At 47.2% G+C, this 24,922-nt stretch overlaps 1 protein-coding gene across 1 annotated transcript in view; it reads left to right on the top strand.

Moving 5' to 3' along the window:
* ANKAR (ankyrin and armadillo repeat containing) overlaps nt 1–24,922 on the top strand; it is a 381,604-nt gene that overhangs the window by 245,076 nt on the left and 111,606 nt on the right. The window contains 2 exon segments of the mRNA XM_029605998.1: nt 4,457–4,625; nt 16,677–16,918. Coding sequence (XP_029461858.1) covers nt 4,457–4,625; nt 16,677–16,918 — 411 coding nt within the window.

A 24,922-nucleotide genomic window follows, 5' to 3' on the forward strand; every position in this document is an offset into this window, starting at 1 on the left:
GACTGGCTGATTCGAGCAAAATCAGAAACGCTGGCCATGGAGGTGATTCACAGAGTGCTCTGGCTTCTTCAGTCACTGGGCTGGGTGGTCAGTCTCGCCAAGAGCAGACTCATGCCCTCTCAGTCCTTGGAATATTTGGGAGTCTCTTCGACACTCAGCAGGGGAGAGTTTTTCTTACCGCAGAACGCATTTCCAAGTTACAGAGCCAGGTGAGATGCTTGTTGCTCAAGAGTACTCCCAGAGTCCGGGATTACCTATAGGTTCTCAGCTCCATGACCTCAACATTGGAACTGGTCCCCTGGGCCATTGCTCATATGCGGCCTTTGCAGTACACATTACTTTCCCGTTGGAACCCAGTATCTGAACTGTTTCTTCTTCCTCTGCCACTTATGGATGCGGCGTGGGCCAGCCTCACGTGATGGCTGGTGAAGGACAATCTGTCCCATGGAGTTCCTCTGGAGGTGCCCGACTGGACAATAATTACCACGGATGCCAGTCTCTCCGGCTGGGGAGCGGTGTGCCAGAAGAGAGTGGTACAAGGCTTGTGGTCTCCCGATGAAGCTCAGTGGTTAATCAATTGTCTGGAGACTCGGGCAGCACGATTAGCATTGCAAGCGCTCTGCCCTCTTCTCCAAAGGAGGTCGGTCAGAATTCTGTCAGACAATGCGACCACGTAGCGTACATCCATCGCCAAGGAGGGACCAGGAGTCAGCCTATGGCAGTGGAAGCTCATCAGTTGATCAGCTGGGCAGAACATCACTTAGTCAGCATCGCAGCGTCTCACATAGTGTTCAGGACTCCTCCTGTAGAAAGGAGGAGTTAGCAATCTGTTGTAATCCTGATGCCTGGTGGGCAGAGTAATCAGATAGGAGTTAGTAATCTGTTATGGACTTGCTAGGGAGTTAGCAGTCTGATGTGGAACTCCTCCTGTAGTAGGGAGAAGTTAGCAAACTGTAGTGGAGCGACCCCTGTAGAAGGGAGGAGTTAACACAGTCTGTTAGGAACTCCGTGAGGAGTTAGCAATCTTGTTATGAACTAGCTCCTGTGGAAGGAGGAGGTAGCAATCTGATATGCTCAGCTCCTGTAGAGGGAGTAGTAAACAATCTGATAGGGTTAAGACTGCGGAGTAGCAATTTATTATGAATTTGTTGCTGAAGACTCCTGATGGAGAGAGTAGCAATCTGTTACCAGCGGAGTGCTTGGAGAGGGCACTCAGCTGTAGAGGAATGTAGATAGGTGGATCCTTGGGCTGATGGCAGATGACTGAGCCCCCAGGAGGATATCCTGAGAGGGACCACCGGCTAGGCTTGGGTATGGAGACAGACACAGATAGTTTTTTTTATTAGACAGGTTAGTAGGACCACCAGAGGTGGCAGTAGTGAACTGATATGCCCGGCAGGGCTGAAGTCCCTCAGGTACTGGAACAGCGATCCCAGGGTTGCTGAGCTGTAGAGAAGCTATAGATAGTGAGTAGACAGGGTATGCTGTGTTCATAGCCAGAACTAGATGACAAAACTCACATAAGGTCTTTAGAAAGCTCAGTAGCTGGAAAGGGTTAGGCCCTCCAGGAGCGAGTACCTGGTTCCAGGGAAAGCTCTGAGAGAGTGGTGGTAACTCACAAATGCCTGTATCTGCGATAGCTTCCAGGCAGTAGAGAATCTTCAGAGTTTTCAAGAACATGGGCCCTCGAGGAGCGAGTACCGGTTCCTATTGGCAATCTGAAATTAAGAAAAGAGAGTGAGGCCCCCGAGGAGCAGGTACCCCTGGTAAGTCCGAGGAGGCAGAGTAGCTTGGACGAATCCTTGCTAACTCGATGTGTTAGCAAATTCTGAGACCTTTTATATTGGAAGCGGATGACGTCATTTCAGGGGGACGCCCCCAAGGTTCACACCCTTGCTGGTACATCAATCGGAACGCGCACACACGCCCTACGTCATCAGGAACATGGTGGATCCACAGCGTCGTGCCGGTCCGGGGATGCCGGAGAGAGACGGCAAGAAGAGGCCGTGGCAGCTAACCATCCATCAGACCCGGAGGGAGTCACCACAGTGGTAAAGAGGGTGGAGTGAGGGTGTCAAGCAGCGACGGACGCAACATATAACCGGCGTGGACAATGTGTAAGCAGATTTTCTCAGCCGGCACCATCTCGATCCCGGGGAATGGGAATTGGCGGACGTAGTGTTTCAGCGCACGTGCGACACCTGGGGCAGGCCCCGCATGGATCTCATGGCCACGTTTCGGAACGCAAAGACTCCGAGATTTTACGCTCGTCGCCGAGAGACAGGAGCAGAAGGGGTAGATACCCTGGTTCTGGCCTGGCCATCCAACGTTCTGCTGTACATCTACCCACCTTGGCCGCTGATCGGCAAGGTGCTCCGAAGGATAGAGATCCACCCAGCGCAAGTAATTCTAGTAGCGCCAGAATGGCCGAGGCGCCCATGGTTTGCGGACCTTCTCAATCTGGCAGTGGCGGAATCGCTACGGTTCCCAGGAATCCCAGACCTGCTGCGACAAGGGCCCGTTTGTCTGGAAGAAGTCGATCACCTCTGTCTAGCGGCATGGCTTTTGAATCGCCTAAGTTGCAAAGGTTATTCTCCAGCGGTAGTAGCCACTCTCTTACGTTCATGTAAGACTTCCACCAACCTCGCATATGTCAGAGTGTGGAAGGTTTTTGAATCCTGGTGTCTGGACCGGGAAGTCTCGCCAACCCGAGCTTCAGTGTCGGATATTCTGTGTTTTCTTCGAAGTGGTCTGTCCAAGGACTTATCGTGCAGTTCTTTACGAGTACAGGTGGCAGCTCATGGTTGCTTGCGTGGATCAGTTCAAGGTGTAGCGTTAGCGACTCATTCAGATGTGACTCGCTTCCTTCAGGGAGCAAAGCACTTGCATCCGCCGGTTAGGCACCCCTGTCCATCTTGGAGTCTGAATTTGATTCTTACCGCTCTATGTTTGGCGCCCTTTGAGCCTTTGAAGAGGGCAACGCTAAAGGATCTTACCTTGAAGGTAATTTTTCTGGTTGCCATTACATCGGCTCTTAGAGTGTCGAAGCTGCAGGCTCTTTCCTGTAGGGAACCCTTTTTGAGGATCTCAGATTCAGGAGTGTTCTTACGGATGGTGCCTTCTTTCCTGCCAAAGGTGGTTTCGTCTTTTCATGTCAAACAATCGGTGGAGCTCCCAGGCCTTGGGGGGTTAGACCGATCGGATCCCTTGTCAGGGGACTTGCGGCGGCTGGATGTTCGCAGGGTGTTGCTGAGGTATCTGGAGGTTACCAATGATTTCCATGTGTTGGACCATCTCTTTGTGCTCTGGAATGGCCCCTGACAAGGTCAAATGGCTTCCAAGATTACCATTGCTCGCTGGCTGAAAGCGACTATCAGCTCAGCCTATTTGCTGTGGGGTAGGCCTCTCCCTGTGGGGCTTCATGCTCACTCTACTCGCTCACAAGCGGCATCTTGGGCAGAGTGCCACTCGGTTTCTCCGCAGGAAATTTGTAGGGTGGCTACTTGGAAGTCCTTGCATACCTTTGCGAGGCATTACTGACTGGATGTGCAAGCTACGGAGCTGGGAGGTTTTGGAGAAGGGGTGCTGCGAGCAGGCTTCTCCGGATCCCATCCCAGGTAAGGAAGCTCTGGTACATCCCAGGAGTTTGAACTGATCCGGGTACGTACAGGGAAAGGAAAATAAGTTTCTTACCTGATAATTTTCATTCCTATAGTACCACGGATCAGTCCAGAGTCCTGCCCGAGAGGGAGAGTCTGCTCAGCTCTTGTTTTTTACTCAGTTCTCAGATCTGCAGAAATTTGATTTCAACATCCTCAAGTGGTTCTACAGGTTCAGGTCTTTGAAGGGTTCAGTGAACTGGTTACAATTGTTTTCTTGTTGAAGGGTTAGTGTACATAGTTATGGTGTTCTTTGTGAGCCATTCTGCTATGACATTGCGTAATACTGCCAATTTTTAGGTGGCATCATCCTATATAAGGTGGAGTTTTGTTTGAAAACATCTCTGTCTCCATCTGCTAGAGGGGGAGCAAAGCCCAGGAGTCTGGACTGATCCGTGGTACTACAGGAACGAAAATTATCAGGGAAGAAACTAATTTTCCTTTCATATGCATTTGCATGTGATGAGTGCTATTGCATTCACTCTGTGTCCGACGCGGGTTAAATAGGCACTAATCCCCCTATTGCATTAGGGGGTGGATTAGCGCCTATTTAACCCACATCGGAGTGCGGGTTATACAGTGCGCTCAACTGAGCGCATTGTATTGCATCGGCTCCACGGAAAGCAAAGATTTCAAGTTCCACAGAACAGGACTGTTGCAGCTCATATCAAAGTGGCTACCAGTTAAGTCTACATAGACCCACCTGGTGGTCAGATCAACAGCTTATTTTTAGAGCAGGTCTATAGAATTTGAAAATACTAATATTTGTTTTTTTTTGTATTGCTGTTGCTTTCTAGGGCGCAATCGGTTCCCTGGTAAATCTTTTGCGAGTCAATTTACTGGATGTTTTAGTAAATGTTGTAAATTGTATCCGAGTGTTATGTGTAAATAATCCTGCCATCCAAAGGGAAGTCAGAGACCAAGGGGGGATTCCATTACTTGTGGCATTCTTAAGAGTAAAGTCAGGTAAATGTTTATTTTGATTTGACTTCTGTGTAAATGTTTCATATTCCTCTTTACTTCTCTGTGAAAAAAAATCATACTTTGCATGAAGGTGGCCTATATATATATTGAAGAAACGTGAAATTTTATACCATTAAAGAGAGATGGCTTAACTATTAGCATGCTTTGGGCATAGTAGGTACAAAATTGGTTGACCTAATAGTGTGCGGTGGTATAAAAATTTGATATTAAGAAAAGCCAGAGGCACTGAGCAAAAATCTGAAACTAATTTTCTGATTGGGATATCAAAATTTCCCATGATACGCTGAATAAATGGAACCCTGGGACAAGAATTAGTAAACCAGTGTTACTACTTAGCAGGGCAGTCGCTGGGACAAAACTGCACCCACAGGAAAGGGTTGCTTTGGGCACCCCCTCTCCCATTTGGGCTTGTGTGTTTGCAGACTCACCAGTTAACACAAAAGGGCAGTATGGCACTCCCCTGGTTTGGTGCCTTGGGCAGTTTCCTGCTTGCCCACCCTTTGAGACTGCTGTTCTCCTTATTTTCTGAAGAGAGGTTTCCTTTAAAAAATGTGCTTAGATGAACACATATCACCTCCTTTAGCTAAAACATAGGGCCATTTCGTATTTCAGTTGTGACTTATACTAAGCATCCCACTAGATTCATATGGGCCAGTTGACAAAAATGGCCAATGCAGTATGCCTTTTTTTTTTTTTGCTTTCAAGTTTTCCACTTTGTCATGGGTATATTGGTTTGATACCCAGTCTCTGCATGTGTGAGCTGGGACGTTCCATATCAAGCAGACCAATTTAGAAAATTATCCACGCTCTATCTCCTTCAAATTGAATACAGTTTTGTGTGCATGTTCGCTAGGGCCTCAAACAAAACTATGCAAACTTTTTCGGCTGGATCTCTATTGGTTCAAGAGCTAGAGGCAGCTGAATGAAGGTCACTCTTAGAGTACTGTGCTCCGCACAACACAAAAGAGCCACTTTGTCTGGGCACTGCAGCCAAACAGCTCCTGTTAGGGGCCTGAAAGTTTGGATTATTACAACCTCCAGTGCTAAGTTCCTACACAAAGTTTGGAACCTAACATGAGCTTGCCACCCTTTTTATGGGCCAGCAAAGATTGTGAAAAATTTTACAAAAGACATTTAAGGCCTACTTTGACTACTGATCCAGTTATGTCATGGGCCCATAACTGAATCAGTAGTCAGGGCCCATGATTTACATCTGGGATTTTCACTAGGAGGGTTTGCAGTCAACTGGAAGCAAAAGACATATCACCTTTTTATGCAAATTTTCACCATTTTTTGGGTACAAATGCCTCTACTGTGTAGTTTTTAATTTTTTTCTTTCTAATGTCATTCGAAAGAGCACCTTTTTTGCTACAAAAGTCACTCTTTTCGTCTTGAATCCAGCCTTGCTTTGGTCAGAATTACAGTCCCAAAACAAGCATCATTTGCATGCGTGAATGCATTTTGTTAAAAAGAGCCATCTTTGGCACCCAATTGTGAAACATGCAAATGAGCTAGAGATGTAAAATTGTACAAAGCAGCTCAGTTTACCAAACGTTTAGCTTTTGACACATATTTGTTTAGACATATTTTCATAAATTAGTCATCAAAGTCAGTGCAAAAATGTATCTGATTAGTTACCTTGCATTGGTCAGTGGTGGCTGAGCCACTGCCAGTTCAACAAAATTGACAACCCCATCGCCTAAGGGCCACTCCAGACAACCAGACAAGGTACTAGCCACAGGTTTCCAAGCTTTTATTGAAGCATAAAGCAAGAAAAGGCAAGACACTACATATGAGAATTGCTCAAACTGCAGATTTCACAAAAATTCACTTAGTCTTTTTTCCTGACTTGCACATGCTTTTGAATGTCCCATTAATGCGTGACAAAGTGGCTTGTGAATAAATGTGCTGCCTGCCTGATGAAGTTGTTATGGGTGCATCAAGGGTAGCAATAATGTGCTCTTCTGGAACCCAACAGGTGTCTCTATGGAGTAGCCAGTAAAATGACCTGGCAGAACCTTGGGGGTGCAAGAAATTGACCAAGACATCACATTCCTCAACTGAGACTTCACATATATGGCCAATCCATCAGGAATTATCATAGAGCTGGATACCTGAAGGGCAGGAAAATATTTGTGTTCCTGTTCTAGAACACTTGAAAATAATTAGGTGATGTCATTTGAAATTTTGCTAATGCTAATTTTAGTTGCTTCAGTGGGCTTGAATTGATGATTTTCCCATGTGCCAGCAACTGTATGACCTTTGTGAAACCTCTCATCCTGAACAGGTCTGATTGCTTCAATGTCCTTCTTTGGGATAAAGAAAAATTTGATACCACAAAGAGCACAATGGTATCACAGGCCAGAGCATGTTCCCAAAATCTCTGCTACAAACCACTGCTAACATGACATTACCATAGTTGCTTGTGAAGGTGATACTTTTGCATGTTCAAGCTTGCATGCAGTAAATAGCAAGAGCACAATAAAAAGGAAAATTGGTTCTTACCTGCTAATTTTTGTTCCTGTAGTACCAGAGATCAGTCCAGACTCCTGGGTTTATGCATCCCTGCCAGCAGATGGAGATGGAGAAAGTTTCACTGCCACTGCTTGATAAACCCTAGTGCTACCTACAGTTCCTCAGTATTGATCTGTACCCAAGCAATAAAAACAGTTGCAAAAACCAAACTAATGAAAACCTTCTTAAACTGTATGAAAACCTTAAGCTATACCAACAAAATGGCCTTCCGTAATAAAAAGAACAGCTGAGCAGGTGACTCTCCAACTCCTTAAATCGGGGAGGGTTCTGGACTGATCCGTGGTAAAACAGGAATGAAAATTAGCAAGTAAGAACCATTCCCTGTAGGTACCCGTATTGGTTCAGACTGCTGGATTTTGCCTCCCTTCCAGCAGATGGAGACAGAAAAAAACTTGAAGAGCACCCCCTCTTAACACGGTGTGCCCCCTGCGTCCCTCCAGTATTTCTCTGTCTCCAGCAGATGAAGGTGGCAGAACCTGCAGTCCTGATCTAGAACTAGTGCTAAATAAAAAAAAAAAAAAAAGAAACAAACAGAGAGAGGGATTTCTTCCTTTTCTTAACTAATGCTTGATCAAGCTGGACTTTAAAAAAATAAAAATAAAGGAGAGGAAAGTCTTGAGAAGACAAGGAGTACCATTCCTCCCAGGGGGTAGGCAGGTCCTGGTGGGACCATCCCCCCTGGTTGCAAGCAGAGCTAGGGGTTGGAGGCCCTATCAGCTCTATTGCCCGATGAGACACGCCCGATGCTGGGGTGAGTACCGGTGATCCGGTCCCTCCCCCTTGTTCCCAGAGAAGTTTCATTCCTCTGGTAAGGCCGCTTTTTAAAAAAAATCGGCGAGCCGTTTTTTATTTCGGCACGGCTCCCCACTGGCTCTGTAAGCTTGCTCGATCCTCCCGGGCTCTGGCGGCCGTTATTGGGGAGTTTGTCTTACCTCACCCGCCTCTCCCCTCGCCAGCCATGCCACATGCGTTGCGATGCATGGCCTCCAGGGAGCTGGCTACGCAGTTCTCCCACAATGGCCTCTGTTGTCAGGGCCTCCCCGGGCAGGAGGGCCCATCAAGTGCATCAGGGAGGGGAATTGGCTGGACCCATTCCCACTGAGCACAAGAATGGCAGCCATCTTGAATTCCTGTGCTGCCGTGGCAACTCGAGCAGCAGGTGGAGGGGACCTTCCGCCTCCTCTTTCTTCTCCCGAGGCGGAAGGGGTAGATGCCCTAGTCCTTCCTTGGCCCAGCGACGTTCTGCTCTACGTGTTTCCCCCATGGCCTCTCATAGGCAAGATTCTGAGAAGAATAGAAACTCACCCAGGGATGGTTTTCCTTGTCGCTCCGGAGTGGCCCCGGAGAACATGGTTTACGGACCAAGTCAACCTGGTGGTAGACGCCCCTCTGCGCCTCAGTCATCTTCCAAACCTGCTGCGTCAGGGTCCAGTATTTTTAGACCAGGCAGATCGCTTTTGTCAACAGCCTGGCTTATGAAAGGAGGCAATTGAAAAAGAAAGGGTATCCTGAGGATATCATATCCACTCTCTTTCGGGTGCAAAAGATGTCTACTTCTCTAACTTATGTCCAGGTGTGGAAAGTCTTCGATTCTTGGTGTGGTGAGCAAGGGATCCTCCCTCATCACGCTTCGGTACCACAAATCCTTGCATTTCTACAGAAAGGACTCAGCAAGGGGTTATCCTTTAGTCCCCTCCGGGTGCAAGTTGCAGCCTTGGTGTGTCTTAGAGGCAAGATTGAAGGGGCGTCTCTGGCATCCCGATGTGGTTCATTTTCTGAGAGGAGCAAAGCACGTGAACCCTCTGGTCCATTCCATTTGTCCTTCTTGGAGTCTCAATTTGGTGCTCCAGGTGTTATGTGAACCTCCTTTTGAGCCCCTCAAGCAGGCTACCTTGAAGGATTTGACCCTCAAGATACTAGTTTTGGTGGCTATCTGCTCTACTAGGAGGGTCTCAGAGATTCAAGCCCTTTCCTGTCGGGAACTTTTTCTCCGGTTTTCTGATTCCGGGGACTCTCTCAGAACGGTTCCATCTTTTCTTCCAAAAGTCATCTCTGCCTTCCACTTAAATCAGTCTGTGGAACTTCCGGCTTTTCTGGGTTTAGATCAAAATACTCCTCACGCTAGAAAATTGAGACATCTAGATGTCAAACTAGTTCTCTTACATTACCTTGAGGTCACCAATGCCTTTCGGGTTTCGGATCATCTTTTTGTTTTGTGGAGTGGTGCCAAGAAAGGACATAAGGCATCTAAAGCTACCATTGCTCGTTGGTTGAAAGAGGCTATCGCTTCCACTTATATTTGCCATGGGCGACCGGTTCCGGAAGGCCTAAAAGCTCATTTGATCCGGTCACAAGCTGCTACCTGGGCAGAGAGCCAGTTGGTATCGCCGCAAGAAATCTGCAGGGCGGCGACTTGGAAGTCTCTGCACACTTTTGCCAGGCATTATGGTATGGACGTCCAGACACCGGATGTCGACAGTTTTGGGAGCAGTGTCATTTGAGTGAGATTCTCCAGGACCCACCCTAGTTAGGGAAGCTTAGGTACATCCCAGTAGTCTGGACTGATCTGGGTACGTACAGGGAAAGGAAAATTGGTTTTTACCTGCTAATTTTCGTTCCTGTAGTACCATGGATCAGTCCAGATGTCCGCCCATTGGGGGGTGTTCAGTATTGCGAGTCAACTCGATTGTTTCTATTCACAGCAATTTCTGTCGGATTTCCTAGATACAATGGAAGATTAAGATTGCAGATAAGGCAGAAGAATACTCCTTACATGTACATAGTTTGGCATTATTCCTGTCCTTGCTTGATCTAACCATTGATTTTAAATTTAGTTGTTCTGCTTTGGTAATGTTTATACTGAAGGGATTCAGGTGGCACACTGTGTTAAGAGGGGGTGCTCTTCAAGTTTTTCTCTGTCTCCATCTGCTGGAAGGGAGGCAAAGCCCAGCAGTCTGGACTGATCCGTGGTACTACAGGAATGAAAATTAGCAAGTAAGAACCAATTTTCCTATTTTCCTTTCCCTGTACATACCCGGATCAGTCCAGATTCCCAGGATGTACCAAAGCCCCCTTCTTAGGGTGGGACCTGGAGAGTCCTGCTCTCAGAACACTCTCACCAAAGGAAGGAAAACCTAAATCTCTCACATCCAAACGATAGTGTCACGCAAAGGTACGTAGTGACTTCTAAGTCGCTGCCATGCAAATCTCCTGAATAGACACCAGCTGCACTTCGACCCAGGAGGCCACATGCGAACGCATAGAACCATAAGCCCGCCGGAATTTCACAACCTCCTGTATTGTAAGTGGACCCAATTGCCTCTTTCAACCAATGCGCAATAGTAGCCTTAGAAGCTTTGAAACCTCACTTCGTGCTGCTCCACAAAACAAAAAGGTAGTTGGACCTCCTGAAATCATTCATCATCTCGAGATAGCGCAATAGAGCTCGCTGAACATCTAATCATTTGAGCTCCTTTGCATGTGGAGTGGATGCATCTACCAATGGAAAGGCTGGAAGCTCCACTGTCTAGTTCACATGAAATATGGAAACTACTTTTGGCAAAAAAGAAGGCACAGTCCTCAACGAAACCCCTGAATTTGAAATTTGAAGGAAGGGATCTCGACAGGACAAAGCTTGTAACTCCGAAACTCTTCTAGCCGAGCATATAGCGACAAGAAACACCACCTTGAGAGTCTAGTCTTTCAGCGACGCTCTCCGCAGGTGTTCAAAAGGCGCCACACACAAACCTCGTAGGACCAGATTAAGGCGGAAATAGCGGAACCCTCGATCTTACCATGAAGGCAACCCAAGGCCGCCATCTGCACTCTAAGAGAGCTAGGAGTCAAGCCTTTAGTGAAACCGTCTTGAAGAAAAGATAAAATGTCCAGGGTGGAGGACTTAAGATGTCACACTCCATGAGCAGAGCACCAGGAATCAAACACCTTCCATACTCTAATGAAAGCCATATTTGTTGGCTTTCTTCTGGCTTGCAATAAGGTGGTTATGACAGTTTCTGGATAACCTCTACTCCTTAACCTTTGCCTCTCAAAAGCCATGCTGCTAGACAAAACTGAGCAGCCTGGTCAGAAAATATGGGGCCCTGACGAAGGAGACCCTCCAGATGCCCGAAGCAAATCAGTCCATCCACTGCCAGGTTCATCTGATCCACGAACCACAGATGCTGTGGCCACTCTGGAGCAACCAATACCACCTCTCCGTGATGTTTTTCTATGCGACTGTAAATGCTCACAGCCGGCGTTGCACCACTCTGCCGCTCCTCCAGAACCTAGGTCACCTCTCCTGCAGGTCACGCCTCTCTCTATATGCCGTCCCACCATCAGTAATACTTCACAGGCCTTGGTCCAGACCTGCACCGCCCTAGCTTGGCTTGAGGGCCCGCTTAGTGAGAGTGGGTGGTAAAGCCACTTCACTCCAAAGTAGTACAAAACACAATTTTTACAAAACAGTTTGTATTGCAATACCAACAGTTCTGCTCCTTTTTTTCCTCACATTAACATCCAGCAGTTCTCAGGAACAACAGTCACAAGCACTGGGCTCGCTAGCCAGCTGCTACCGCTCCCTTTTGGGGAAAAGCACAACACTCCCCAATTCCCCTCCGTTGTGCAGTGGTTAGGGGCCTTCCCAAACCAAACAGCTTGTGCATAACTGGTTTCACAATTTAAGACAAAAAACATTCTTTGAAACTAACAGTCATTTACCATCCCCCACTCTGGTTACTCACTGTCTCCATAGCAGAACCTGAGGATTCCTCCGTCCAGGAGTCTACGTCCATATCCTGCTGCTCTTCCTCTGAGGAGCTGGGTTTTTCTGTCCACTGCCACCATTCCGGTATGCCCTCCTCCTCTGTTGCCATTGATTCAGCTGTGTTGGAATCATTGCCACTTAATTCTGACACCTGTTCCAACTCTCCCTCAGCCCACAGGTCAGATGATGGCTCTAAAAACCTGGGAGTTGTAGTCCTCCCTATCTCCTTCAACGCCCTCTGCTGCTTACCCAGGGTTCAGCTTGTCTTTCTTCTACAGTACCCTGGCTTTTCCTGCCACTGGCTGGGTTGTGCTGCATCACAGCGATGCAACACCTGCCCACTAACGTAGGGAGGGGGGGGGGGAAGACATAGAGAAGGACTCCTTGTGGCCAAGGCAGAACTAGCGCATCTACGCTGACATCTCCGACTGAAGAAACAAAACGCTTTGGCATTTTGACAAGTCACCATGAGATCCACCAAGAGACCCCCACCGATCTTGAATGAGTTGCTTTGCGGAATCCAATAATTCCCACTCGCCGGGGTTTAACTGAGTTCGGCTCAGGAAGTCTGTCTGAACGTTTTCGACCCCGGCTATGTGGGACGCAGCTATGCGCTCCAGGTGCCATTCTGCCCAAATAATCAACTGTTGTGCTTCCCGAGCTACTACTTGGCTCTTGGTTCCACCCTGCTGATTGATGTAAGCCACTGTGGTCACATTGTCTGAAAGAATCCTTACTGTCTGACCTCGGACTAATGGCAGAAACTCCCACAAGGCTAAACGGATCATCCTGGTCTCCAACCGGTTGACAGACCAAGCAGATTCTCTCGCGGATCAAGTACCCTGGACCGAGTGCCACTGACAAACTTCTCCCCATCCACAGAGATTGGCATTGGTAGTAACTATCACCCAATTTGGAACCTCAAGGTCCACCCCTCGAACGAGATTGGAAGTCTGAAGCCACCAGGAAAGGCTCTCTCTTGCTTCACCCTCGAGGGGCAATAGCTTTTGAATTCCTCAGATATCAGCTGCCAAAAGCGCCTTCTGCAAGGGTCTTAGATGGGAAAACGCCTACGGCACCACTCCAGGGTGGAAGTCATCGAGGCCAGGTCCTGCAAATAATCCCAGACCTTGGGAACACGTAACTGCAACAATTGGTAAACTTGACTCTGCAATTTCAATACTCTCTCCTCCGAAAGAATCACTTTGCCGACCAAGGTGTCGAACCGAGCACCCAGATATTCCAAAGAATGTGTCAGGATCAAATGACTCTTTGCCACGTTCAGTACCCAACCAAGGGACTGGAGAAGATTGAGAACCTTGTGAACCGATTGGCGACAAAAGGCCTCTGACTTCGCTCTGATAAGACAGTTGTCCACAAAGTCTCCATCCAGAAGCGCGGCATCTTGCGTTTTGCATTTACCTTTTTCAAACTGAGAATCGAATGAAATGTGCCCTCCTTCTTCGGGACCTCAAAATAAATGGAATATCTTCCCCTGCAAATTTCCACTGAGGGAACTGGAATTACCACCCCCAGGCATTGGAGACCCTCTAGGGTCTCCCATACCGCTGACTGCTTGCTCACAGGACAGCAGGGGGAAATTAGAAACACCCCAAAAGAACTGCCCCAGGACTTGCTTTTGAGAACCGGGCGTGACCCTCGAGGGTCTAGATCTCCTATCAGAGCGAAACCGAGACCGCACCTGAAAAAATCTTTTAGCCTTAGACTTATCCTCAGGAAACTGGAGGGCCTTATTCTCTCCAAGAGACTGCATTAGCTGCTCAAGATCCTCCCCAAATAAGAGGCAACCAAAGTAATCTTCTGGCCACCACAACCAAATCCATTACCCTAGAGGAGGTACGTACTAAATCATAAAGCTCATCCACCCCATAAGCCACAGCTGCCTCAATCAGTTCAACCTTGTCTGCATCCTCCCCTGACTTGGGCAGGCTCTCCTGCAACTGCTGCACCCAGCGGAGGCACGCACGCAGCGTAAAACTAGAACAAATAGCAGCTCTCAAGCCTAAGGCTGAGACCTCAAAAATCCACTTGAGATAGATCTCCAATTTGCAATCCTGAGCTTCTTTCAAAGCCTTAGAACCTATCACCGGGATAGTCGTTCGCTTGGTGACCGCGGAAACCACAGCGTCCACCTTAGGGAGAGTAAAATGTTCCAGTGCCTGCTCCAGCAGTCTTTGACATGGTCCTCCTTACATTGAGACCGGAATCATGAAAACTCCATTCTGCCTCCACCAATTTCTTTACTGATATGTGGTATGGAAAAGCTGTAGGAGGGCTGCGCATACCAACCAAAATGGGATTAGCCCTCTCCAAATCGGACTCCTGCTGAGGGAATTTAACCCCCAGGACCTGGTAGACCAAAGGCAATAAAGCCTCAAGTTCATCCTTCTGAAAAAGGGTTATCCCCCTTGGGGACTGAGGTGAGCAAACTGTCCCCTGGGTCTGGCCCTCCGGTCCCCGGATCCACCAGGTCGATCAGGACATCCTGATCAGGGGTCTCCCCGGGATGCCCAAGAATCTCGAGCGTAATGTCTAACTCCTCCTGACCAGTACCCGAAGGAGGAGGAGGACCAAGCAGCTGCTGGACCTGGGAGGTTCGACTGAGCCTGGAGCCATGCTGCCTGGGGACTCCTGAAGGGGGTTTAGCATCATCTACCATCTGCTGGAGACAGAGAAATACTGAGGAACTGCAGGTGGCACTAGGGTTTATCAAGCAGTGTCAGTGAAACTTTCTCCATCTCCATCTGCTGGTAGGGATGCATAAACCCAGGAGTCTGGCCTGATCCAGGTACATACAGGGAATGTCCATTTTGAGGGGTCATTTATAAAAGTATGTTGAAGCAAGATGTGTCATAAGCTACAAGCATGGTAAAAACCACAAGATTTGCTGTACTGTAAAATTTTACATCTCTAGCTCATTTGCGTGTTACACAGCAGGGCACCAAAGATGCCTCTTTTTAACATAGCGTGCCCACATATGCAAATGATGCATATCAATGGGGCCTTAATTCTGACAAAAGCAAGATCAGGTCCAAAATGAACAGGGCAATTTTTGTAGAAAAAAAGATGTCTTTCAAATGACATAAAAAAGAAAAGATTTAAAAACTACACAGTAGAGATATTTGCACCTGAAAATTGGCAAAATTTTCATAAAAAGTGACATTGTGTCTTTATGTAATTATGTCTTCGCTTCCAGTTGCCTGTAAAGCCTCTTAGTGCAAATCTTATACGTATATGCCATGGGCCATGACTACTGGCCCAGTCAGGGCCTGAATCAAAGTATAGGCCAGGAGCAATGAGGAGTCAAAATAGGCCTTATATTTCTTTTGTAAAATTTTTCACATACTTTGCTGGCCCATAATAAGGGAGACAAGCTCACGTTAAGTTCCAAACTTTGCACTGGAACTTACCACCAGGGATTGTAGTAATCCACAAAATTTCAGGCCCCTGAGAGGTCTTGTCAGGCTACAGCACCTGGACAAAATGGCCATTTTAGGTTGTGCAGAGCATGGTACTCAGAGGTGACCCCCCATTCAGTTGCCTCTAGCTCTCCAACCAATGGAGATCCAGGTGAAAAATGTAGTACGGTTTTGTTTGAGACCCTAGGGAACATCCATGGAAAATTGTTTGATTTGGAGGAGGTTGAGCGTGGACCCCTACAGGGCTGGTGCAAGGGGAGTAGGTGTGAGTTCTGCCTTGGGGCCCCCCCCCCCCCCCCCTCAGTTTCTGGCCCAATTCCTCCTACATTGTTTGCGTGTGTTCCAGGCCACGAGCAGCATCTCTTTGCCGCTGCTCTTTGGTGGCTCCCTAAGGGTTGGCACCATAGGCACCATAGGTGACTGCCTAAGTTTGCCTAATGGATGCACTGGACTTGATATGGAATGACCCCGGTGTTTCTTACATTCAAGGATACATTTTCAATAAGGTGCCTAGCTGATAATTCTTTTTAGACAACACACAGCTGATTTTCAAACACAAAGTACCAGCATACCTTGTCAATGAAGATCAGCTTGTTATGCAGCTAAAAGTACCTATGCCGTTAATGATGGCATAAAGCATGTGCATTGCAACATGCCTACGCCACTCATACATATTTTAAACTTTAATGGTTTCAAACAATGCCCTCCAAAGACTCTTTTTAATGCAGCTAAAAGCACATGCGCTGTCAAAGTATGCACATGGTCTTGGGCAACTGAAAATCCTGTTATCTGCATTTAGCCAATCAACTTGCATAGCTACTTATATTAGGAGGGCTGATGCTAAGACTTTGAACTTGTAGCCCACAAGGTCCAAAATAATCAAGGCACATGATCCTTTCAGGACCAGGTAATAGAAATTCAATCTCAACAAACCAATTAAGAACATCCAGTTGTTGAAAAACTGCATAAACTGCTTCTTGCATCCATGGGAGCATTACAATCATCTCAAGTCCTCATGGCATGAGAACTTTTTTTATGGCTGTTATTGTAGAAGAAGTGGCATCTTTTTCAGTGAAGAGGAATCTGAATTCTTTCCCCTGCAGAAAGATGTATTGCCAGTTTTCCTATCACTCCTATCATTTTGTTAGAGCACCTGTAAAAACATATACCTTTTAAATCATGAGTAGGACTGTTTTGGTTTTCATACTTCTATGAAGATATTTTGTAGTTTTGTTTTTTTTTTTCCATTTTAGTTAACCTCTTGTTAATACTATGTTGTCATTTCATTTAAAGATGTTCTACTAGGCACAGCTTCATCTGCAATTGCAGAACTTGCTCGTGGGAACAAGGAAATCCAGGATGCAATAGCAAATGAAGAAGCAATTGCTTCTCTTGCCCGCATCATCTGTGGAAGGAAACTCAAAATCCAGGTGAAAGCAGCCATGGCCATGGAAGCACTGGCAGAAAATAATGAGGAAATACAGAAGAATTTTCTGGAGAAAGCAGTTGCAAAGCATCTTTTAAAGCTCTTGAAGGCAAGGACCTCTTTTTCCTCTATAAACTTGTTAAGACAGCATATATGATATAAAACATTAATTCTTATTCATAAATTATCCTTCAGGTTTCATAAGTCAGGGTTATAACCATAATGCTGCAGTGCCAACACATTTATCATAAGTCTTCATATGGATCTTGAGTTTGAATAGAGGTTTTAGAGAAACACAGAAAATGTCAGTAGATAAGGTCCACCCAGTCTGCCTGTTTGTTCCTACCTTTTGTACTGTGGTCATCTTCCTCTTTCCTGTTCATACCCCAGATAAGTCCAGGCAAGTGCATTTTGCATCCCTACCAGCAGATGGAGGCAGAGAACAAAAACTTTGAGGCACTGCTTCATATACAAAAGTGCTACCTGCAGTCTGTGGGAACGAGTGCCGATTCCCACAGGCCTTGAGACAAAACTGGTCTGACTCCAGCCTTTCTTAAAACATCTTTATTCACAGCTTCAATCACATATCCAACAACAGACTGCCTTTACCTTCAGACAGTGTACTTTCTCTACTCACAGGTTGTACTGCTTTGTCTTAGCTCAGTGTTTGGACAGTGTTATGTTACAGGAGCTGCCTTCCTCCTGGAGACTTGAGCCTGGTCTGGTTATCCCCACCTGGATCCCAGCTCTTATTCCCCAGTCTCTGGTTATGACCTGTGAGCCCCACCAGCCCCACAGGATCCCGCCCAAAGAGCAATCTCTCCTTAGTGGATTTAAGGTTAACTAGGTGTCTAGCCTGGTCCTGTACTGGTACATAGGGAGCACTAGAGGCACTGCCTCACATACCCTTTCCTTCAGCTTGGACCCACTGGGCCAAGCATCCCTACTCCCTCCTGGATCCCATCCAGCAGAGTCCAAGACATCCCATTCCTCTTCCTCTGGTTTCCTACCAGCTATACTTGGGAATGGGGACCTAGTGACATGCTTTCCCCCATCTCTTAGGGTTACCCTTGACAGCGTCATGACCACTACCCAGTATGCTGATCACACAGTCCATATCCCAGTCCTTTAACTAAGTTCTTTGCTAGACCGAGGTTCGAATTCCACTTGATGAAGCTTTATGGACCAACTGGGGAAGCACAAGAGCTGGTTTCTCTATAACCAGCTGCGCCTGCTTCCTGACAACAGGTGTCTCTGATGTAGAGCCCGCCCTTGGCTCCTCTATAATCTCAATTGATGGAGTCTTTACAGTGCCATCCTCTGGGCTCTCCATGGACTCTTTTTCTAGGCTCTCCCTTTGGGCTGTCCATGGTTTCCTCCTCTGTACAGTCTGCAGCGCCTTCCCTTGAGCTCTCTGCAGTTTCCACCTCTGTACACTTTGGCCACTTGCCCATGCTGGTCACTGGCTCCTCCACAGCCTCACTCGGAGTCTCTCTCTGAGTTTTTCATGGGAGTTGGCTCTTGGCTCCTGGCAGTGTTTGGGCATCCTACAGGGTCTTCCTCCGGACCTCTTATAGCACCTTCTTCTGGCCGAAATGGTGCTACAACCCGCTATCCACTCAATACCGCCTCTTCCTAGGCAGTCTGTGTCACCCTCCTGAGGGCTCTCTGGGACCCCTCTCTCAGGGTTCTTCCCTGCCCCCTTCTCCGGGCTTCTCACGGGAGGAGTTTTTGGACTCTCAGTAGTGTTTGAGCACTCTACAGGGTCTTCATCTGGACCACCTGTAGCGCCAACCTCTGGCTTCTCAATGTTGACCTCTTCTGGGCTCACCATTATTTAATATTAATCAAGTTGACTTAGGAAATAGCCACTGCTATTACTGGCATCAGTTACATGGGATCTACTTAGTGTTTGGGTACTTGCCAGGTACTTGTAGCTTGGATTGGCCACTGTTGGAAGCAGGATGGTCTGACCTAGTATGGTAATTTCTTATGTTCTTATGTTCCTATCCTCTCCTCCTAGGGTGCATTGCCGGAGCTCACTGAGCACCTGGTCAATTTCTGCTACAATCACCTTTATCTCTGCCATCGTCTGCACCCATTCATCTCCCTGCCCAGCCAGGGCACCTGGGAATGGGCTTTCTGGCTTGCCTCTCAAGCACCCATGTCACCAGCCTCAGATTTTCTCTTCCCTCTGGCTCTGGAGAGCTGGGAACTCCTACCAGCCAGATATACATGGATGCACACCTTCTCTGCAGAGTAGTTTGCTTGCTGGAAGAGGTCCCCATCCTGTTTCAATTCACTGCACTCACAGCCCACTCTGGCAGCTTTTCCATAGCCTGCATAACCAGCATTAACTAAATCACTTTTAATTCCTATCTCCCGTTAGCCGGTACAAACCTACTACTTCATGGCCGTCCCTGCAACCATGCCTACTCATGGTTTCCTCTCTACCTGAAACTTTTTGGGTTTTTTTTTCTTCAGTGCAGCTTCTGAGCCACACCGTTTCACACAAGTTACCATGCTCTGTGCACCCCTGCGCTCTGTACTTTGTTTTAGAGTCACAGGCCCCCTGTGTTCTGACTACTTTTAGAACCACAGATCCTCTTCCCAACTCTTTCTTTACTACAAACAGATACTTTCTTGGAGGCTGGTTTTGTTTTTTTCTGTGCAAACCTTTAGAAAATATCCCATGTATGACACCATATGTGGGAATGAGCAGTGATTCCCACAGGCCTGGAGACAAAACTAGCCTGACTCCAGCCTTTCTTAAAATATAATCTTTATTCACAGCTTCAATCATATACACAACAGCAGTCTGCCTTTACCTTCAGACAATGTACTCTCTCTACTCACAGTTTGTACTCCTTCGTGTTTGAACAGTGTTACATTACAGGCGCTGCCTTCCTCCTGTTGACCTGGGCCTGGTCTGATTAGCCCCACCTGGATCCTACCTCTTATTCCTCAGTCTCTAGTTACGCCTTCTGAGCCCCACCTGCCCTGCAGGATCCCACCCATAGAGCATACTGTCCTTAGTGGATTTAAGGTGGACCAATCATCTAGCCTGGTCCTGTACAGGTACATAGGAGAACACTAGGGGTACTACCTCACACAATCCCTCAGTATTTCTCTGTCTCCAGCAGATGGTAGAGTTGCAAATCTGCAGTCTGGTTTAGAGTATTTTAGAAAAAAAGAAAGATAAATATAAATTATAGGAAAGGCAGGAAGAGATGGAATCTTCTTAGGAGTTTCCTAAGTTGATAGTTACCTTTGTGGGCTATCTCTCATGTTTAGGCAGGCAAGTGGGGGGTTGGTGATCCCTGAAATGCTTTTGCCTGAATCATCTCGATGGCCTGATAGCCAGTGGTCCTGGCACCCTCATCTCCTCGAAGTGCTCCTTACTGTGGTGGTGGTCAGCAACAGGAAAGAATTTTGTTTTTCCTCTGTGTGCAGTGCTAGGCGGTGGCTGTTTAAAAAAAAAAAAAAGGGAGGGGGGAAAAGCAGGGACAGTGGCTGACCTTTTTTGTTGCGAGTGCCTCAGCTTTAGGGCAGTGATCACAGTGAGGAAGTGTGGGCCTATCTACCTGATGCTATTGGGGGTCCCAGGGTTCTGCAGGAGAGTTTTTCTAAGCTTTTTGCATTCGCCTGTGAGGCTCCTGCGGCGCATGTACCTCGTGGTGGGCCAGTGGTGTCACAGCACGCAAAAGGTTGTAAGTACTGTGGATCACAGTGGCAGCAGTTAAAATCTTCCACATTTTGCTGCAACTGTGCCTCGGGGAGTGAAAGAATCTCAGTAGGAGCTGCAAGTGCTTGGAGGGAATCTAGATCGTCGGGGGCAGCTCAGGCAACGACATTGCAACAAGCACATGGCAGTGAGTCTAACAGCAAGGCAGGGCCCAGGGATTCCCCTTGTTCTCTCTCTCTGGTGGTGCTGCCCTCAGGGCAGGAATTGGAGGCTGGGGAGGATCCAGATGTGGAATACATCACAGAGGCAGAGGAGTTCTCCACAAACTTTGTGTTGCTTCTGCACATGGCTTATTTGGCCAGACGGGGAGCACAGGGAAAACAGCCCCTGGGAGGAAAGCCGCAGAATCCCTTGAAGAGACCCTGGATGGCCCCGGCTGGGTTGTCATGGTCCTTGCTTAATCGCCTGGGTTTGGCACACCCCTTGGGGGAGGGAGATGAAGAGGATCAGGATTTGGATGACCCGTTTGTAACGGAAGGTCACCTGCCAGAAGATCCAGAGAAAGACCTCACAGTGAGTGATCTAGTTGCCAACCCAGGGACAAACAAGGATGGGGGTGATCCAGATGAAGCACTGATGATGGAAGGAGATGACCTTAGGGTCATTCGATTGTTCTGGAAAGAGGAGTTAAGGCCCCTCATTCCCTATGTCTTGAAGGAACTAGGGATTAAGGTCACCCAGGAAGATTTGGATAATGAAGGGGTGAATCCAGTGCTGGATAGCCTACAGGGACCACCGAAGGTGTTTCTGCATATAGCCATTTGGCAGGAGTACCAGAAGTTTTTGCACTTCATGGTGCTGGAACATTTCTAATTCTGGGATCTTCCTTTTGGGTTGGCGACAGCGCCATGAACATTCATGAAGATGATGGTGGTGGTGGCAGCAGCGCTGCAAAGGGAGGGGATTCTTTTCCACCCTTAACTGGATGATTGGCTCATTCAGGCGAAGTCAGAGGGGAAATGTTGCCAGGCAGTGAATCAGATGATGGACACATTAAGTCGCTCAGATGGGTAATAAACTTAGCCAAGAGTCATCTAGTGCCAACCCAGTCATTGGATTACCTGGGAACGTGGTTCAACACCCGGGGTAGCAAGGTCTTTCTCACCCCAGAGAGGGTGGCAAAGATTCAGTTGCAGATAAAACGTTTTTTACACTTATGTACAGGTGCTAGGTTCTATGGCATCTACGTTAGATTTGGTGCCATGCACTTTTGTCCACCGGAGTCCTCTCCAGAGGGTGTTACTGTCCCGCAGGAGTCCGATGTCAGAAAAATATCAGTAGCCTTTACCGCTACAGGGAGAGCCCAGGTCCAGTCTCTCATGGTGGCTTTTTCATCATGATTTGGAGAAAGTTGTAGATCTGGAGACTCTGGACTGGGAGGTGGTGACCATGGACGCCAGCCTCAGTGGTTGGGGGGGGGAGTTCTGTCAAGGGTGGACAGCCCAAGGTCGGTGGTCGCCCATGGAAGCATCCTGGACAATCAGTCATTTGGAAATGAGAGCGGTTCACAGGGCGCTGATGGAGTTCCCTCCCTCAGGTCCGCAGTCAAGTGGTAAGAATATTCTCAGACAATGTGACGACGGTGGCATATATCAATCAGCAGGGTGGGATGAAGAGTCACACCTTGGCTCTGGAGGTCCAGGAGATTTTTTCTTTGGGTGGAACAGCATCTGCAGGGAATAGAGAATTCGCATGTGGCAGGAGTAGACAATGTGCAGGCAAACTATCTCAGCAGGTAACAGTTGGATCTAGGAGAATGGGAGTTGTCAGGGGAAGCTTTCAACCTGATTTAAACCCATTGGGGCAACCTCCAGCTGGCTCTGATGGCTTTGCAAAGCAATGGCCAAGATGGCATGGTTCTTCAGCTACAGACAAGAGGACAGAGCTGAGGGAATAGATGCTCTGGTTCTGCCATGGTCGGCAGGGGTTCTGATGTACGTGTTTGCTCCATGGCCACGAGTAGGTCGCATGTTAAGGCAAATCGAAAGGCTTCTGGGAAAGGTCATACTAGTTGTGCCGGAGTGGCCGCTTCGGCCATGATTCGTGGATCTGGTTCATCTTGTGGTGGATGGTCCGCTCAGGTTAGGTCATCTAGTAGGCCTGTTGAGACAAGGACCTATCTTCTTGGATCAGGTGGATCACTTTTGTCTCATGGCTTGGCTTGTGAAAGGATGCGTTTAGGAGCTAAAGGGTACTCAGAGCCGGTGATTAAGAACATAAGAAAATGCCATACTGGGTCAGACCAAGGGTCCATCAAGCCCAGCATCCTGTTTCCAACAGTGGCCAATCCAGGCCATAAGAACCTGGCAAGTACCCAAAAACTAAGTCTATTCCATGCAACCATTGCTAATGGCAGTGGCTATTCTCTAAGTGAACTTAATAGCAGGTAATGGACTTCTCCTCCAAGAACTTATCCAATCCTTTTTTAAACACAGCTATACTAACTGCACGAACCACATTCTCTGGCAACAAATTCCAGAGTTTAATTGTGCGTTGAGTAAAAAAGAACTTTCTCCGATTAGTTTTAAATGTGCCCCATGCTAACTTCATGGAGTGCCCCCTAGTCTTTCTACTATCCGAAAGAGTAAATAACCGATTCACATCTACCCGTTCTAGACCTCTCATGATTTTAAACACCTCTATCATATCCCCCCTCAGTCGTCTCTTCTCCAAGCTGAAAAGTCCTAACCTCTTTAGTCTTTCCTCATAGGGGAGTTGTTCCATTCCCCTTATCATTTTGGTAGCCCTTCTCTGTACCTTCTCCATCGCAATTATATCTTTTTTGAGATGCGGCGACCAGAATTGTACACAGTATTCAAGGTGCGGTCTCACCATGGAGCGATACAGAGGCATTATGACATTTTCCGTTTTATTCATCATTCCTTTTCTAATAATTCCCAACATTCTGTTTGCTTTTTTGACTGCCGCAGCACACTGCACCGACGATTTCAATGTGTTATCCACTATGACACCTAGATCTCTTTCTTGGGTTGTAGCACCTAATATGGAACCCAACATTGTGTAATTATAGCATGGGTTATTTTTCCCTATATGCATCACCTTGCACTTATCCACATTAAATTTCATCTGCCATTTGGATGCCCAATTTTCCAGTCTCACAAGGTCTTCCTGCAATTTATCACAATCTGCTTGTGATTTAACTACTCTGAACAATTTTGTGTCATCTGCAAATTTGATTATCTCACTCGTCGTATTTCTTTCCCAATCATTTATAAATATATTGAACAGTAAGGGTCCCAATACAGATCCCTGAGGCACACCACTGTCCACTCCCTTCCACTGAGAAAATTGCCCATTCAATCCTACTCTCTGTTTCCTGTCTTTTAGCCAGTTTGCAATCCACGAAAGGACATCGCCACCTATCCCATGACTTTTTACTTTTCCTAGAAGCCTCTCATGAGGAACTTTGTCAAACGCCTTCTGAAAATCCAAGTATACTATATCTACCGGTTCACCTTTATCCACATGTTTATTAACTCCTTCAAAAAAGTGAAGCAGATTTGTGAGGCAAGACTTGCCCTGGGTAAAGCCATGCTGACTTTGTTCCATTAAACCATGTCTTTCTATATGTTCTGTGATTTTGATGTTTAGAACACTTTCCACTATTTTTCCTGGCACTGAAGTCAGGCTAACCGGTCTGTAGTTTCCCGGATCTCCCCTGGAGCCCTTTTTAAATATTGGGGTTACATTTGCTATCCTCCAGTCTTTAGGTACAATGGATGATTTTAATGATAAGTTACAAATTTTTACTAATAGGTCTGAAATTTCATTTTTTAGTTCCTTCAGAACTCTGGGGTGTATACCATCCGGTCCAGGTTATTTACTACTCTTCAGTTTGTCAATCAGGCCTACCACATCTTGCTTCAAGCCAGGAGACCATCCACATCTATGGCGTATGTCAGGGCCTGTTGTATTGAGGCTTGTTGTATTGAGGGTGGATTTCCCTCAGGTATTAGCCTTTTTGCAGCAGGGTTTGTCCATGGGTCTGGCGTGCAATTCCCTACGTGTGCAAGTGGTGGCTCTGGGGAGTTTCCGAGGTTAGTTGCAAGGGAGACCCTTAGCGGTGCATCTGGATGTAGTCCGGTTTTTGAAAGGAGCCAAGCATTTGTGGGCGCTGATTCAAAGGATGTGCCGGGTGTGGAGTTTGAATTTGGTTCTTCGAGCACTATGCGGGCCTCCATTTGAACCTGTATGGTGCGTATCGTTAAAGGACTTCACCTTGGAGGTGGTGGCCAGATGAATTTCAGAACTCAGCTTTGTCTTGCAGGGAGCCATTTCTGAGAATTACAGGAGATAGGGTATCCTTGCGTACGGTGCCTCATTTTTACCCAAGGTCATTTCATCGTT

The sequence above is a fragment of the Rhinatrema bivittatum genome, chromosome 6 (assembly GCF_901001135.1).
Source record: "Rhinatrema bivittatum chromosome 6, aRhiBiv1.1, whole genome shotgun sequence".
NCBI classification, from domain to species: Eukaryota; Metazoa; Chordata; class Amphibia; order Gymnophiona; family Rhinatrematidae; genus Rhinatrema; species Rhinatrema bivittatum.